Source organism: Microtus oregoni, unplaced genomic scaffold (assembly GCF_018167655.1).
Source record: "Microtus oregoni isolate MIOR12 unplaced genomic scaffold, Mior012 000001F_ref0000356, whole genome shotgun sequence".
Classification (NCBI taxonomy): Eukaryota; Metazoa; Chordata; class Mammalia; order Rodentia; family Cricetidae; genus Microtus; species Microtus oregoni.
This window is the reverse complement of record NW_024543060.1, coordinates 69,126,757-69,143,946: the sequence shown is the minus strand read 5'-3', so window position 1 is coordinate 69,143,946 and position 17,190 is coordinate 69,126,757. Positions and strand designations below refer to the sequence as shown.

The following is a 17,190-nucleotide window of genomic DNA, read 5'->3' as shown; positions in this document are numbered from 1 at the left end:
ATAAAATTGTAATTACCACTCAAAGGTTAAGCAATTACCAGTAAACACATTTATTTCTCAATTCAATTAACCATTTCAACATGTGGAATTGCATTAAAGAAAAGAAGGAGACAAGCAAAATGATTGAGAATAACATTTTAAAATATTCCCAAAATGTTTAACTAGGGAATATATCCAAAATCGCCAAACAATCCTAATTGCTTAACAATGATGTCACAGTTATAATCACACGTTATGGATTCCCAAGGTCAAGGATATACTCTGACTGAGTTGGTCAACATCAGCTCATTAGGGCAAAATGATCTCTGCAACGAAATATGCAGAACAAAATCACCCCACTCAATTGTTCAAAAAGAAACACTCTTTCAAAAAAAATTCTTTAGGTGACATATGCTGATACTGAGAGGGAACTACCCACTCTCCAACCTCTCTCTAGTTGCTCTATGCAAAGGAAATACTGACAATTGAAAAGGGATACTTATTTCTGTAGTTGGAAGCACACATTGCTAAGAATAATAATAATGTCCTCCTAAGTTTGTTTCTCAACTTCAGGCTTAGGGTCTTCCATTTCTCATTATGTTCCTTTAGTGATTAAATCTACACACTTTGATTCACACCTTACTCCTTTCTAAGAAGTGTGGTCTGTCTCATTATCAAGATGACAGCTATCACGATAATTAGCATCTGATTTTTTTTCTGATTTCAAACTACAAAAATGAAGAAAAAGGACTGATTTGTATTTTAAAAATGAAGAAATCCTTACATTTAAAATTATATTTTCCTAACAATATGTAGGAAAGAAGATACAATTTCTAATATTTTTACCAAAGTTCTTGAAATGAAAAAAAGTTGTTGACTTTTCAATAATGTATGAAGAATTTGGCACTTTGAAGATAATTAACATCAGAGAAGGAAATTTCAGTATAAATGGAAGACCCAGTGACAGATTCAGATTTTCTTGGCAATTCACAGCAGAACAAATGACAGTTCTCACTTAATCATAAGCCCAGAGAGGTGATGTCCAACCCCCAACTTAGCAACCACAAGTTCAACTTCATCAACTTCATCATCAGGTGCTATGAATAACATTATTAAGCATAGTACAGACATACAATTAATTATAGCCAATGTGAATGCCAATGCAGATTTATCCAAGCTTCGGGAATTGGGTCTACATATACACAGGAGATAGATTTGTTTGCTTTTAGGGGGTCAAGGGAGGTAGAGGTATGGGGAGATAGGTTTTAAACAATGAGTTCAGCTTTCAGTTTCTTCCTTTTCCTTATTTCTTTCAGCATTTAAATGAAAGAACTTGGGAAGAATGCAGAATTAACTACACCACTAGATGAATAGATACAGGCAGCATGTCTGATAAGTTATCCAGTCCCAGGTGGTCAACATTAAATCCATGTGTATATGAGCAACATTAAATGGCTCTCAGGGATATATAGATCATGGTATATAATAGCACTTACTATTGCTTTACAGGAAAGGCAAGAGCTTGAGGGGAATAGTGGAAATAATATACATATAATGAAATCACACATGAAACTCTCAAAAGAACTTTAAAAAGTATCTTATATGATTTTTAAGATCTTACTGAACATATTAAGCTAAATTCACTCAGATTTGGTTCGATTGTGGGCCATGCTTCTAGAACACTTACAAGGAGAAGCAAAGAATACTATGTGATCCAACAATTAATTTTTCATCTCATAGAACACCAAAAGTATAAAGCCCCAGACATGCCAAGAGGCTTTGTAGGTGCTGAGGAGAGGTTGGCAGGAGAAAGTTTACTAAGAATATTCACAAAACCTGGATGTAATTTGTGTTTGTACAGGACTTACTTCAATGAATGACCCTGAAGATGTCATGGCAGAACTATCATTTTGCAAGATACGTTCAAATATATGTATGTAATTAATAAAACTTTAATTTTATTTCATAATTTTAAGGCAATGTATATAGAAATCTCAGATATATGAATCCAAAATCAAAATCTTTGTTTTTCTTCAGGTCTATGTAAGACAATCATTTGGCATTATTATATAACACTGAATGTTTTAGTGTTAACATCTAAAAAATTATGGGTACTGCACACTACTTATTTAAGAAATAGAGTTATTTGAAACAACAAGCAATGAAATGGCATATAATGTGGATGGATTAAAATCTAAAAGGTAGTCAATAAGCGTAAGTTTTGATAGATCTACTGAGGAAGAGAGGCATCGTGGTACAGGAGTTTAAAGTAAAATGGGAACCTGACAAGTCTGGAATCAAATCTAATGTCCAACACTATCTATATAAAATATAAGTTATGAACAAGCCACCATATTTAAGTTCTTTTTTTGTCTGTTTTCACATCTATAAGATAAAGATAATGAAAAGCACACCACATGTAGTTATAAAACAATGTTAGAGTACTGAAGAATTCTGTATGTATTATCACTTATAACCTTTTAAATTGATTTTATTGAGGTGTACATTTTTCTATAATTTTTTAAGTATCTTCAGGCTATATATAGGTTGGAAAAGTGGACAAAATAAGGAAAAGTATAGTAGTAATAAGGAAGGGTGAAACACATGTAAAATAAGTTAACCAAGATTTTGGCACAGTGTGAGTTCTTTATACTTTATCTTATTTGATTAACCCCACATCATCATATAACAAATCAAAGGCTGGACATCAATGACTGTCACCCATACCCAAATCACAAACAAACTATGCAAACAACTGCCTACCGACAGCCAGCAATTACAGTGTGCTGCAGACACAATGAGAATCACATGTGTCTGGGAGCTTTTAGCCATTCAACAGCAGCTCTTTTGGGTAACCTTTTCCAATGACAATTTTCTATCCCCTCAACTAGAAAGTCAGATTGGTGCCTCTCTTTCCCCCACATCCATATGATGGTTTGTGGTAGAAGCATCCCCCCTAGACCCTCCCATTCCACTTCACTTCTTTGACAATCACTCCCCTGAATATTGCCTAGAATTCCACTAACAAGGTCTCTTTTCACTCACCTTGAGTTATAATCTCTACCAAGAACTGCTGATATGCTCTAAATACTATCCAAACTCCTTTATGTAACTTAAAAATATACCCCTTCAAACCCATCTGTTTTCCTGATGTTCTAGCGCCTCATCTGAGACACTTTGATGTTTTAGAATATGCCGAATGCATCTTTTTTCTCTGTTCATGTAGTTTCCTATATATTAGCTTCTCTTTTGACTGCTTAAATTCAGCTTATATTCCAGAACTAACTTTTGATAAATACCTCCCAGGAATCTTTCCCTGCCCACTTCAATGTCTTTTTTGATTTTGAGCTATCTTTCTTTGATTGATATTCATTGTGTTATTTAAGATCATTTTCCATAGCATGTTGCATTGTTTACTGTTGGCTGCCCACATTATCTATGCAAATTGCAAGGATTTAAGGAACTTGTCAAAACCATTTTATTACTGTTTAACCAACAACCTGTTCTTAGCCTGGTACCCACATCATGAATGTCTATGATACAGCACTCAATGTGCAGAATGGTCCTCTGTTAATACTGATAATGCAGCTATTAATTTGCATTTATTGGGCCTATTTCTCTTAAGATAGTGATATGGGGCATGCCTCATTATTTCAGTGAATACTTCTCAAATATATGTCATAAACTTAACTTCATCAAAATATTGAATTGCTATATCTGAAACAACTTTCTACTTTCTTTTTTAACATGTGACATGATTCATGGCATGTCATATATGAAAGACAATTAGACAAAAATGACAAGAGTTAAAGGAAAGAGATGGAGCTCAGGAAGTAAAGCACAAGTACTCCTTTTTTATCATCTAAGACGTAAAAATAATTACAGAAAACTTGTTGTCCTCTTAGTAAGTCCCTTTACAAGACTGGATGGCGAATTAGCAATTTAAGTGACTTATTCCTGGGGATATAGATAATGGTCCAATAAAATCTTTGTGGTTGTTTTCTCTGGTTGGAGCTTTAAGTAGCAAACTGTCCAGAGCATAATGACTTTTAAAAATAGGGAAACTCCTTCCTTTGTATTAGGGATAGAGCAGATCTGAGGCCTCTTGCTTTTATACATGTCTTAGCCTCGTCCTCAGTTATGTAGCTGGATGGCAACAACAATCCGAAGCATCGCCTTTAGACAGAACTTGTACAAAGGAGAAAGACAGCATCCCATAATGGGACTCTTTCCAAAACTCATAAAGTTTCCCCTCAAACCCTGCAGCAAACTCATTTCCAACATTAATCAATTAACCAAATCGTGCTGTGGGTTTTGGCAAAATACTGGTAATACAGCTTAAGGGAGCAACATTTGGTTTCATGCACAGGGAAATCATGGTCTTCTAAAGCAAATGACCGGCAATGGGGATGAGAACTTAAGGCAGGATGTTGATGATAAGAAAACCCAGTGGGCTATCTCTGGATAGAGCAGGCACATTTGTGTACATTTCTTTGATGAAGAAAGCCACTCAAGTTTCGACCTGGGTGACAACAAGGGGCAGAATATTCTCTAGAACGTCAGGCAATCTCGAGCCCTTGGTTTTTCTGAAGACTTGACAAGGATGCCGAAGAAAAAGTTTTGGATATTGTTACTTTCTATCAGAAAAAAATTACACCAGTAAAAAAAAAAAAAATTCACAAGCATTTGTCACATTTTAGCTTTTCAGCATTTGAACTCCATGGGGGCAATAATTCAATGTGGAATGTGGGTGGAAAGCAAGAACTCCCTCTTTGTGTTGAAATGGAAAGGACAAAATGCTAAATATTCCCTCTCACTTCCCCTGGCACCTAAAGTTTAAGCATGTGTCCTGGCCTCCAACAAGTGGAGGCTTCAGCACAGAACTGTGAATCCTAAAGAAGCAATGTGAAATGCCTGAGAAGCAGAGAGACCATAGCTTGTGTTGAGAAGCCGGCACTGAGCACAGAGTGACCACCATGCTAATGACACCAACTGAGGGTCACACCTAAGGGTGTGACACTAGAATTTATCATGATTCTACGTTTCACTATAACTTTTTGGTGAGTTTTGTTTGTCCATCCTTCTCAATAATGTGATGGATCACTTTTGGTCCTCTTAATAAATTTGTGTCACCTTATATCTGCCATAGTTTATTATATTGTTTGAAACCTAAAATCATGTCTAATATATCAACAAATATAGATGATTTCAAAAAGCAAATGCAGAGTTTCAATGATCATTTTGGGGATCACTAAACAGTAAATAAATACTATATTTTAAAATTTATTCAAAGTGCAAGACTATTTTGTAAATGTGGTAGGTTTTCACTGTGTTTTGGATAGGCAATATAGGGAATGAGGAGTGCACTTAAAAAAATTGGCGGACAAGTAGTCTAAAGATAAACAAATGAATATAAGAAAAGGCAGAAAGTTTCACAAATGGTGTGTACACAAATTGACAACAAAAACTTTTTTAAAGCTTTTGACTTAAATTAAGCATCTAGAGTGGAGTTTTTTTTTTATTTTATTTTTTAAATTTATTTATTTATTAAGGATTTCTGCCTCGTCCCCACAACCGCTTCCCATTTCCCTCCCCCTCCCCCGATTAAGTCCCCCCCCTCATCTGCTCGAAGAGCAATCAGGGTTCCCTGACCTGTGGGAAGCCCAAGGACTGCCCACCTCTATCCAGGTCTCGTAAGGTGAGCATTCAAACTGCCTAGGCTCCCACAAAGCCAGTACGTGCAGTAGGATCAAAAACCCACTGCAATTGTTCTTGAGTTCTCAGTATTCCTCATTGTCCGCTATGTTCAGCTAGTCCGGATTTATCCCATGCTTTTTCAGACCTAGGCCAGCTGGCCTTGGTGAGATCCCAATAGAACATCCCCATTGTCTTAGTGTGTGGGTGCACCCCTCGTGGTCCTGAGTTCCTTGCTCGTGCTCCGTCTCCTTCTGCTCCTGATTTAAATTAGAGTGGAGTTTTTTAAATTGGGAACAACTGTCCTATGAACTTAACTACTTTAAGCAGATAGCATAAGGTGATTTTCAAGTGATCTTGAACAACAAAGGTGATCAAATGTTCCCATCATAGCAATGACAGCAAGAGGTGGGCAGTCTCATTTGAGTCTGGCTCATATATTTCAGAACATATATTCAAAACCTTAACCTTGAGAAAAACAGAACCCTTAGAACTATCATAGACAGTCAAACGAAACAGAAAACTGCACTATAGACTGAGGTATTAGTTTTAGTTAATATTTTCAGACTTTCCTGGATATTATGAGACAAAATGAGCAGATGTAGCAGAAAATTGAGGGAAAAAGTGTTATACAAAAACAAAAGGAATGCCTGTAGTTTAATTCTTATGGACAAGAGCCAAGGATGGGAAGAAATAATTCAAATTTTCTCTGTTGCTGAATTCTAGAATGAGAGAAACCATTACTGATTGTGTCCCATTAAGAATTTCAAGCATCCACATAAAGCTTAAAATATAGGGGAAAAAGTTAGGTGTTTAGAAAATAAAGCTATTTGAGGAAATATAAGAACAATAGTTGAGTATAATTGTTTGCATGCCATTCTGAGTCAGAAATTAAAATGTGTGTTTACCCTAAATTTACTTCAGAAGCAGCTTGCCTAGACACATATTCAGCTATTTTTTTTCAGGAACCACAAATGTGTTTTACATATTTTAAAAATCCATCACCTTGTTTAATGAATGCAAATTTTGGAAAAATTAGTATTTTTTAAAATAGGTTGTCAAATATAGCATGCCACAGAGTATTTTAAATCAAAACAACCTGCCAGCATTTGAAAAGGGATTTTGTTTGTTTCGCCACTTTAAATTATAGACAATAGCTATACCCACACCACTTTGGTTTCCAAATATCTCTTATGTAGCAATTATGGATCGCAATACCAATGCCTACAAGCAGAAGTCTTATGAGTTACAATATTGTCATTGCTACACTTGTACTCCATTGCAGAACAACCTGAAGGGATTCTATGCCTGTCAGCAAAAATTGTGTAAATATAATACTCTACAGGGGTGTTTCCAGGTACTAAAATATACCCACTTCTCGCTGTTGCTGCTAGCTTGAAATATTACCAAGACATAAAATGAATCTGTTGGCACAACTCAAGCTTGTGAAATGCTTTTTTTTTTTTTCTAAATGCCCAGATAAAGGGCTCTGACCATCACTAGCTCACAAAAATAGATAAAGTGTATCCTGGCAGATAAAAAAAAAAGTGCACTGCCTTTTGTAAATCAAGATGCCCACAGTTTACAAAAATAGGCATTGTGTCTTCCTAAGATGCCTAGTGGTTGCAGACATGAGCATAGTGTGTCTTGACTCTCCAACTCTTTCGTCACACATCCATGGCATTAACAAGCTACCAACAAAGAAGAATATGTAATTCAATCAACTAGGAAAAACATTGTTTATACACTGAAAAATCTAGTTAAGAATGCATGCTAATCCTTACCTGACATGTGGCTTTTAGAAATTATCAAAGGAGTTATCTATTTTCTCTAAACATTGATTTCTTCAGCCGAAAACCATACATAATAAACTACCTGATAAATGTCCATAAAGAATGTAACATGCAAAAATTTTAGAAAATATCTATTACATAAAAAAATTCTGTTTATTTTAATAGTAAAATTGATAGTAAATAAATATAATGTTTTTTTAAAAAATAAAAAGCGAAGAGTTAATGTAGTTTTTGATCCTTCCTCCAAAAGAAGTGTCCCAGAGTCAAATAAAAGAACTCTATGCTTTAAGCTAAGTAAGAAAAATGTCTGGAGACAGCCAAGAGAGGAAGTTAAGGGAAAGGGAAGAGAAGACAAAAAAGGAAAGGAGAGGTGAGGGCAGAAGAGGCCATCCAATCAGAAAGGACAAGGTCTTATGTGGCTCCTCCGGTCCTGAGGTAGACCACACTGATTTTCCTCAGCTCTACTGAAGTTATGTGACCATGAATTATGGATTATAAGTATAATTGTGGAAATGAGAAGAAAATGCTGGTGGCACCTTTTATTGTAAACTGATTTGTCTCTTTTAAGTGAAATTGATGACTACAAAATTTTTTCCTCTTATTTCAGAAATATGAGTAGTGATTTTCATTTCTTTTTAAAAGTTATATTGTTTCATTTAAGAAACCAAAATTCTGACTTCCATGCATTACAAATACACATACATATATTTGATAATGTACTTACTCATTTTAGCTTCGGAGCTAATTATTTGACAAATTAAATGTTGGTGAAGGCAGACCCAATGACTAAAAAACTTGTAATGGTATCAGTATTATATGATGTTGATTGATCACTAGTAATCATTATGAAATATTCAGCTTTACGCTTACGGAGTATCTAAACCTTTACAAGCCTGTAAGTGGAGTTAGACACATTTGGGTGAAGTGTCAATGGTAATTTTACATTAAGAGCAATTCAACTTTCATCATGATATGTATGCTTATAGTCTCTTTAGGAGGGAGTTAACTTCAGTGTACCATCTCGGCTCTGATGGCTAACTTTCAGTTTGTCTACAAATCCAATGCAAGGGAGGAAATACACCTATACATAAGCCCATGATTCTCAAATAAAAATCTCAAATACACATACTTACATATAACACTTCACGGGAACATGTCATTAAGGGTGTTGTTGCTACTAATAATCACCATGGCTTTGTGCCTGTCATTACCCTCGAGCTATCATAATTTTATGAGCACGAACCAATAATAATGACATTTCCTTTTTGTTTTTCTCCACACCTCATTGCTTACATTGATTTGCATAAGCAATTTTCAACCTGATAATTGGAGCCAAACAGGTTGTAGGTTACCTTATGGAAGAGAGCAGTTAAATACTAATTAAGAGAAATCTTTCTCTATTCAAACATATTTTAGAAGTTATTGACTTATTCTCACTGGCTGAGCCGGAAGGTGACTCACTCTGACAGGGATTTTAGGGTTTGAGTTTGCATCAGGCATAACAATGATCTTTCGTGTGTGTGTGTGTATTTAATATATATATTTAATTACCTGATGTCAATTCATAATAACATGAAGAATGATACTTTCAGGCTCAGATCCTTAGGATACAATTATTTTGTTTTAAAAGAAAAAGTGATAGTTGATGTGAGATTCCCCTCTGTGTGGTGTGAATACCATTGGTTAATAAAGAAACTGGTTTGGCCTGATAGGGTAGAACAGAGCTAGGTGTGGGAACTTAACATCTTCAACATCTATTATTTGTAACTGAAAGACATAATCTGACAATAGAAAAGTTTGTATTTGATTTTCTCCATGATCCATTTTCAATATGAACATTAAAACTGAAGCTGGTTTATCTATGATAAGTGCTAGCCCTTTAAGAAATGGATCTACCTCTTTAAAGAAAGCTATCGACAAGGGTTTGCCTATCTGTTAGATTTTTAAAGGAGGCAGCATTGATAAGGGATAGCAGCATGATAGCAATACATGTGTTCATTGTGTTTGTGTGAGTACAGAAAGGAAGCCAAATGACAAGCAGGATTAGAACACAGGCTTCAAAGGTCTAAATCCCCTGAGTTCTGCCTAGTGTTAAAAACAGCTCCCCTACTTGAGAAGATAAGTCCCTCCCTTGTCTGAATTTCCTATATTAACACTCAACAAGGCAAATGCTAATTCTCCTCAAAGACTACCTCCAGAACACTGTAAATAGAGTCAATTCCACAGTTAAGGGGAACAACTAGAAATTCTGACATATCATACGCTATAGAAATCATCAAGTTTCAAAAAGTCATTAGCAAATATCATGTAAGACAACCATAGATTATTACAAAAAATACTAAATATCTGGAGCAAAGCAGGAAAGTAAATAAGTGGTTTAAACCCCAAGAAAACATAGGTTGATTTTCATACCAGAAATTAAAACACATTAATAGCAAAAGCTGCAACAGAGCAGCACCCATCTGGTTTGGTACAGCTGCATTACTGCACACAGTGATGGCCACACCGTACAACATTCAGCAGACCCCAGGAAGCTCAAGGACAGAAAGCCATTTTTGTACATGCAGCTAATGGTATGCTTCCATCAAATTAAAAAAGCTGCCCCAAATTACGAAATATCAAATAAAATTGCCTAACTGATCAACCGTCCTAAATAAATCCTATATTTAGGAAGCATGAAAGATGGAAAAGGTCTGGAAAATTTGGTTTCGCAATAAGGCGGGAGGCCAAGAGAGATGTCATGGCTTGGAGGAGGTTGAATATTAATTAAGAGAAATGAGAATTATTTCTCAGCACTTATTCTATTGCCTCAAGCTTCCCACAAACTGCCTGCTATCATTTTGTGTAATGGATTATATTTAACAGTAGATATGTAGAGCTTGCAAAAATATAATCATTTCTGTGTCTTGAAATATATTATTTATGAATGGTACATATAATCAAAAACAAAAAAAGTTTAAATTAGGTTCATTTGGCATGTTCCACTTTCAATTCAAACATAATTAGCAAAATTATCAACTAATCTAAACTTATGAATACAATTTGTTTACAAAGAAGAGGTTTGAGATCATTTCTTGATAAAAATCATGAAAAACTAAACAATTTAAACATTTAAGTAAACTCAAAAGAAATAAGATGTCCAAAAACATCAAGACTTTCCTTGCAATTGGACATTTTTATTCAGTTAATTTTTCTCCTTGTTGTCTGATAGCTTATTTATAGGTTATATAATGAACAAAAACAAAAGTTTTCTGTCCTTTTTCTGTCAGCTTAGCAATTGCTCCCGAATCTACTGATACATAAAGACCTTCTGTGGCCTGCAGGTGTTTCACCAGCCATCACAGCAGCTTGGCTGCAGATGCCAACTGTAGGCTTAAACTCTATTATTCTATTTGCCAATAAAGAGTCAGCAGTCAGATGAGGGTATGAAAACCTCCTAGACCAGAACAGCCAAGAAGCAACCAGATGACCTTCCTTCTTGCCTGGAGACTCAGAAAGAGAGCATCTCTTCTTTCCATCCCTTGCCACAAAGGCTCAGGAATCTCTAGGTCCCTCTCTTATCCTCCCTGTGAGTCTATCTGTATTCCTAGCTCCTCCATCCTCTCTAGGACTAATTCCTGTCAACTACTCACTGGCTCCACCCCCTGATTCAAAGTTCATTTTATTAACTCAGACTCAGAGTTTCACAGTGCAATCAAATATCCCAGAACAAGTTTTTTTTTTCTCCAAAAGTTTCAGAATCCCTGCCTGCTGTGATATATCATCAGTTTGAAATTTAAAATACATATTGCCACACAAAGTACTCTGTGATATGTAAAGTATTGTTGAAACTCTATTCAAATATTATCTAAGAAAATATGAATATATAAACTGACCTAGAAATCTACTAGAAAAATTACACATAGCGTTTTTGCAAATATTTTTGCCTTAGAATAACCCATACAGACATAAAAAAACAGATTTTGTTAGATAATAAAAAGAAGCTGATATCATAGCTTGCTATCATATCATAGTTAAGGGAATCACTTGAATACATGGTGAAAAAATTTAATGCAAAAAGAATTAAAGAAAAAGAAAGGAAAGAAGGAATAACAGCATATGAAAACGCACCTCATTTGCAGTTTGGGGTTACCTGAGCCAGTAAATATGAACATAATCTATTTGCAAACAAAAAACTTTCATTTGTCAACACAGAAATAGCCATGGTTAATGTAAAAACAATGAATAGATTTTTCCTCAGAGGTAAATGCTGACATCCCAGAATAGCCCTTTCACCAACTTGTAAAGTAAAACTCTCCAGAGCCTTGTGAATGGCGGGCTTATTAATATGAACTCTCCCAACACTCAGCATCATGACATGAAGTGTCTGTTCAGGAGGTCATCTCCAAAATGTACCACATACATCTTCATGCACAAGAGATGATAATTTATCACCCAGACAGAAGGATCTAGTGTCAACTAATCCAAACTGCTGATGATACACTAAATCAGTTTGAGTGATAAGTATAAATAAAGGAAGCTGCAGACCAAGCACTGAAGGATACAGATCCACCTGATCAATGAGATGTCACGAGGCAAATGGAATGCAGTGTTGACAAACATAGACTCCTTTGCTTGAAAATTAACAAAATCAAGTGTTGAAGTCCAAAATTGTGTATTATCATTAGCTTCAAATAAAAGTTTATTTCAATTTTTTTGGGCAATTTCAGATAACACTGAAGAGGCAGAGTCAGCAAAACAGATTTTAAGATATATTCAAAATAATATGTTTTGTATACCATAGAAAACATGACAGGATATGGGAAAAGGCTGCAAAAACACTCTGCCCAGATAACTTACTAAAGTCACTCAATCTGATGAGCATATACATGTACATAGTTGAAGAGAAGTAATAACAACTGTATGCAGAAAATGATTTCATATCAGTTTGCCAACAGGAGTCCAAATTCAATTTATATTGACCTCATGAAAACTTAGATATTTTCTGAAACTGTCTTGTTACAAAAATTGGTAGGGAAAACAAAGCAGTAGGGATAAGGAAAACCATTTCTCCAGAAGGTTTATATTCATGGAGGGCATTCTTTGAGGTGAAGCAAAAAGGGTTTCTCGACTATGTGATCAGAATGGAGTCTTCATCCCTCAACAAATAGAACCTACAACTTGAGCAAATACGTTCAATGGATTTAGGTATTCTGAGAAAGTCTGTAATGAAAAAAGGCTGATTACAATAAATTTCGAAGCCTGCTAAAACTAATCTGCAAAAGTAGTTTATAAGGAAAATTGTTTTCCAACAAATGTATAGGCTCCTTTCATTTGTTGCATTAAATTTAGAGTTTTTTGTGTCAAATTTTACTCTTGCCTTTGTATTTTATCTTTCAGTTTATTTCTGATAAAGATAGAATTCTACTACAAAAATATGGCCCAATCCCAATTGCGGTTTATTTAAATTTCAAAATGAAAAGCTTACTAAGAACAGATAAGATTGATTGCTCTCTCTGTCTTAGCATAATTGTATTTCAGGTGAACATCAATTTACTTTAAAGGACACTTCTAAGTAGCAGAATGCATCATAAATAATTCATCAATCACAGTGACTAAGAGAGTGATTTACTCCAGCAGATTCAATGGAATCAATGTTCTAATTTTTTTATTGTTTTATCTGCTCTGCATTTTTAATAATTTTGTTTTACACAAATCCTTTCTTACATTTTCATACTCATTACCTTAAATGCAGTTATATGCCACTGTTCTTTCTCTCTTTTTTCCTCTTTGATTGAAAACATATTTTTTTCTCATACAATATATTCTGATTACAGTTCCCCCTCCCTCTACTCCTCCTAGTTCCTTCCCACTTCCCCTTCTGTTCCTATCCACTTCATTTCTTGCTCACATTAGAAAAGAACGGGCTTCTAAGAGATAACAACAAAATGAAAAACGCATGATTATCTCCTTTCTTTTAAAATGATTCTCATCTCTTTCAAATAAAAGCATTTTATTTTCACTGAGACAAATAGCAACTCTGTACACCAATAATAAAACAAAACAGACCATACATAACTGAGAAACAGGCACAAAGTTTTCTCAATTATGTGATTATGTAAAGCCAACAATTTGTTTTCATATTACGTAAGCATCTCAATGACAGTAAGTAATTTCAGGTTTTCTGAAGTTTGGTAAAACTTAGTTCAGTGCGTCAATGCCAATTAAACACCTCTAAATTAACTGTCCACCTGTTTGAGAATGGACAGACCTTACACTGAGTGTCCTGTGACTTACTGAAGGACCAAGCCTGCCTAGCATTTCTTAAATTTCTCATCAAAGAAGCAATTTGATATTAGTAATTTTCCAAAGTGTGACATAACCAGAAAATAAATATAATGACAAGAAAACATTGGTCGGAGGAAATAGAATGTTACTTACTTGCAAACCCCTCTGAAAAACCGAATGGCCCATAAAATTAGCCAGCATTCTAATTAAAGCAGCACCCTGTGGGAAAGGTATTGAAAAGGGAAGAATCTCAGCAAGTTTGATTCTCACGGTGTCATGTAACAATACTTTGTTCAGTCTATTCTACTTGGAAAACATTCAAGGAGAAAAACATAAAATCATATCTCACTTAACGGTTGAAAATTCCATGTTTTATACATCTACATGTTTTCTGGATCAAAACCTACTACTTCAAGGTTAAAATCCCTCAGACACAGCAGAACAGTCTGTAATTAGGAATAATAAATACTTTTGCGAACATGGTACACGATAAACTTAATAAATCACGGAACTTATACTCAAAAAACATGATCTGGTAACATAAGGACACCCACGCTAAGAAATATTCAAGTGAAAATAGAATCTGCAGGTACCATAGGTGGTTACTGAACTAAATCAAGTGAGAATGCTCCACAGCCAAAGTGAAGAAGGAAGTGTGAAGCCATCGAGTTTTCTGAGTTCAAAATTTATCTCTGTCACTTTTTAAACACTTTTACCAGAGCAAAGGTTTAGACCTCTCATTTCTTATTTTCTTCTCTTGCAACAAAGAGTTACCAACAATTCCATTCAGTGAGACGAGACAGTTTTGAGACTTAAATAATTAGTGTGTACATATGTATGCTTATGTGTATATAAAGTGTAGTATATATGTGTGCATATTACATATCTTAAAAAGTGTGTGGTGTGTGTGTGTGTGTGTGTGTGTGTGTGTGTGTGTGTAGAAGAGTTTAAAACTGGGCCTGAAAGACATTGTGAGCCATCAATGTTGTTTTAGTTTGGCTCAATATTTTTGTCATATCCATTTCTGAGAGAGACCAGATGTAGTTATATGTATCTATATGTAAGAAAGGATATGTGGTTAATATTTTTTGAGTAATAAAATATTAAATTAGAAAACCTGAGAACTACCATCATAATAAATATAGGATGCAATCCGTGCAAAATGTTCCTAAAGTAATCAACCTGAAGCAATCCGAGTAATGAGCGGTAAGCCAGGATGATCACAAACCTGTATGGAAACTTTAAGTTAGCTTCTAGAAGTCACCAGTTCACACTGAGCTGCTCCAGGGTTCGCAAGGAGAGACTGGTTAAGTATAAATGATAGTCTAGGTTTAGTGGAAACTCCTTTGCACCTACATAACCTCCGCCACTCTTACAAATGCACATACTGCAATAGCACCTTCTCCAAAGTGTCGCTTTAACTTTTATTAATGGTATATCTCACAGCTGATGAGATTGGCTGTGGCGTCTCAAAGCATGCACCGGGGGTATCCTCTTCAAGGAGAGAACCCTACAGCCCTCATCCAACTTGCCCATCCTGCAGCAGTCAGTCCAGCAACTCATCCGTGATTTTCCACTTTTTAACACTAAAACTATCCCCTTTAATTTTGGAACCTTGATGCAATCTAATATTCTCATTCCATTAGTCAATCATCCTTAAAGAACTGCCTTAAAAAAAGAAAATCTCAATTCCCCGAAGAACTTGTTCCTCAAATGAGAATGTTATTATCATCTCAACAAATGAGCTGGCAAACCATGAAGTTTTATGCCCCTCCGGATATCTCTCCCTCTCACATCTTCCACTCCTTTCTCTTCCTATGTACATTGTTTTGCTTCTTGCTCTTTGTCTTCCGCACACTTGTACAAGTCCATAAAACATAAGCATTCCTGATTCAATCTAGGGAGCAGGTGAGACTCCCCTTTAGAACGCATCAGCTCTGCTCCCTGAATTTTCTTGACAAACTCTGCTCCTATGTATTTTCCAATCTAGTCTACCCACCCTGAGGGAAAAATCTGTCAGTTCTTCAACAACACTAACCCTTGCCACCTGGGGAGAGAGAGACTGTGAGACAGTCGGCTCCAGGTTCCCATCGGAGCAGAAGAGCCATCTTCAAATGATTTAAGTGATTCCCTCCAGGTAATGATGACTTGGTCCCTTGTCAGGCTATAAAAACTATCAGTTGGCATGAACTAGTGATAAAAGAGTACTCTGTGATCATAAAGAATGGGCCTGTTTTCCTGTCTTAGGGAGGCTGGAGCAGGGGCCTCAGAAATAAGATGTAGAAATATAACCAATATGCAAAAGACATAATAACGCAACTCTTCATTATTGTTATATCCTATAACTCAATTACATTTCAGAAAACTTATTGCCTGGATATTTTGATGTTGCCTGGAGCAGTCTACAATCTTCTATATTTAACTGACCTTTTCTGCAGATTGCTAATTTTTTTAAACGTCTATTTTAATGAAGTTTGCAAAGAGGTGTCAGGTGAGTTGACCAAGTGTTCTTTAATCAGTGTACAGGACACTTACTACACATGGCTGCAACAAAGGCCACACTAAAAGTCACCCCACATGCTTCTGATTTAAAGGAAGTGCTGAATCACGTTTCCCTGAATTTGAAAATATTTACTCGTCAAGCTAACCTCATTTATAATGTGGCAACCTAGAATCACTTGTGGTTGAAAATTCCAGCCGTGAGAAAGTGAATTGGACTCTTAAGTACCTTAAAGAGATTTATGGAAAGGAATCGTACTATTTCTTAAGAGAAGTCAGCATAACTTTCTAAAACAAGGTCCATGAGAGACACTATAGAAACTGACTGATTTGCTTAGAATATCATAAGCGATATGTCACAGTAAGAGGTTTAAAAACTCAATCATCATTTAGTAGGTTTTCTTCTGTCCTTTATTTACTTATTTTGGTTTACCTTGTAATAATCCTAGCACCTAATGATTTCAGAGGCACTGACTATGTACAGAGAAAAAGGCCTCCTCCTTGCCTCAGACTTAGCACATCTCTCTCCTGCAGGTAGCTAAGATAAGCTCCCTTAATTCAATAGTAGTTGACAAAGAGAGAAATTGTCTGCACACATGGCAGTTACGTTGTGTTCTTAAGCACCAGCTATCCATCAAGGAGATAGTCTTTATTGTTTCACTGGTATGTTTTCACAATGTGTAATCACTTTTTAAGAGAAGGTAATCTTCCAGACTCAATTATTTCCTTAGCATATGTTTAGTGAGTTGGTAGTTTCTTCTATACTATCCCACAGAATACAAATAGGAATCATGTAAGTACAGCTCATTCCTATGGGGCTAAAGGATCTAAAGAGTGACCATCTGGGTTCTGCCTCAAAGGTGGACAACATATTCAGCCCCCATCGACACAATGTAAGAAGAATCATATTTACAAAGTGGGACAGGTGAGGGGGGAGAAACCTGAAGGAGAGAAGGTC

The 17,190-nt window shown here is 35.6% G+C and overlaps 1 protein-coding gene across 3 annotated transcripts in view; it reads right to left on the bottom strand.

Moving 5' to 3' along the window:
- Positions 1-17,190, bottom strand: part of Trhde (thyrotropin releasing hormone degrading enzyme) — a 354,397-nt gene that overhangs the window by 99,767 nt on the left and 237,440 nt on the right. For all 3 annotated transcript variants that reach the window (XR_005975732.1, XM_041665934.1, XM_041665935.1), the window contains exon 7: positions 13,887-13,952. Coding sequence is in view for 2 of the 3 variants with exons in the window: in XM_041665934.1 (XP_041521868.1) it covers positions 13,887-13,952 (66 nt within the window). In the remaining variant the exon portion in view is untranslated. The remainder of the gene's footprint in view (positions 1-13,886; positions 13,953-17,190) is intronic.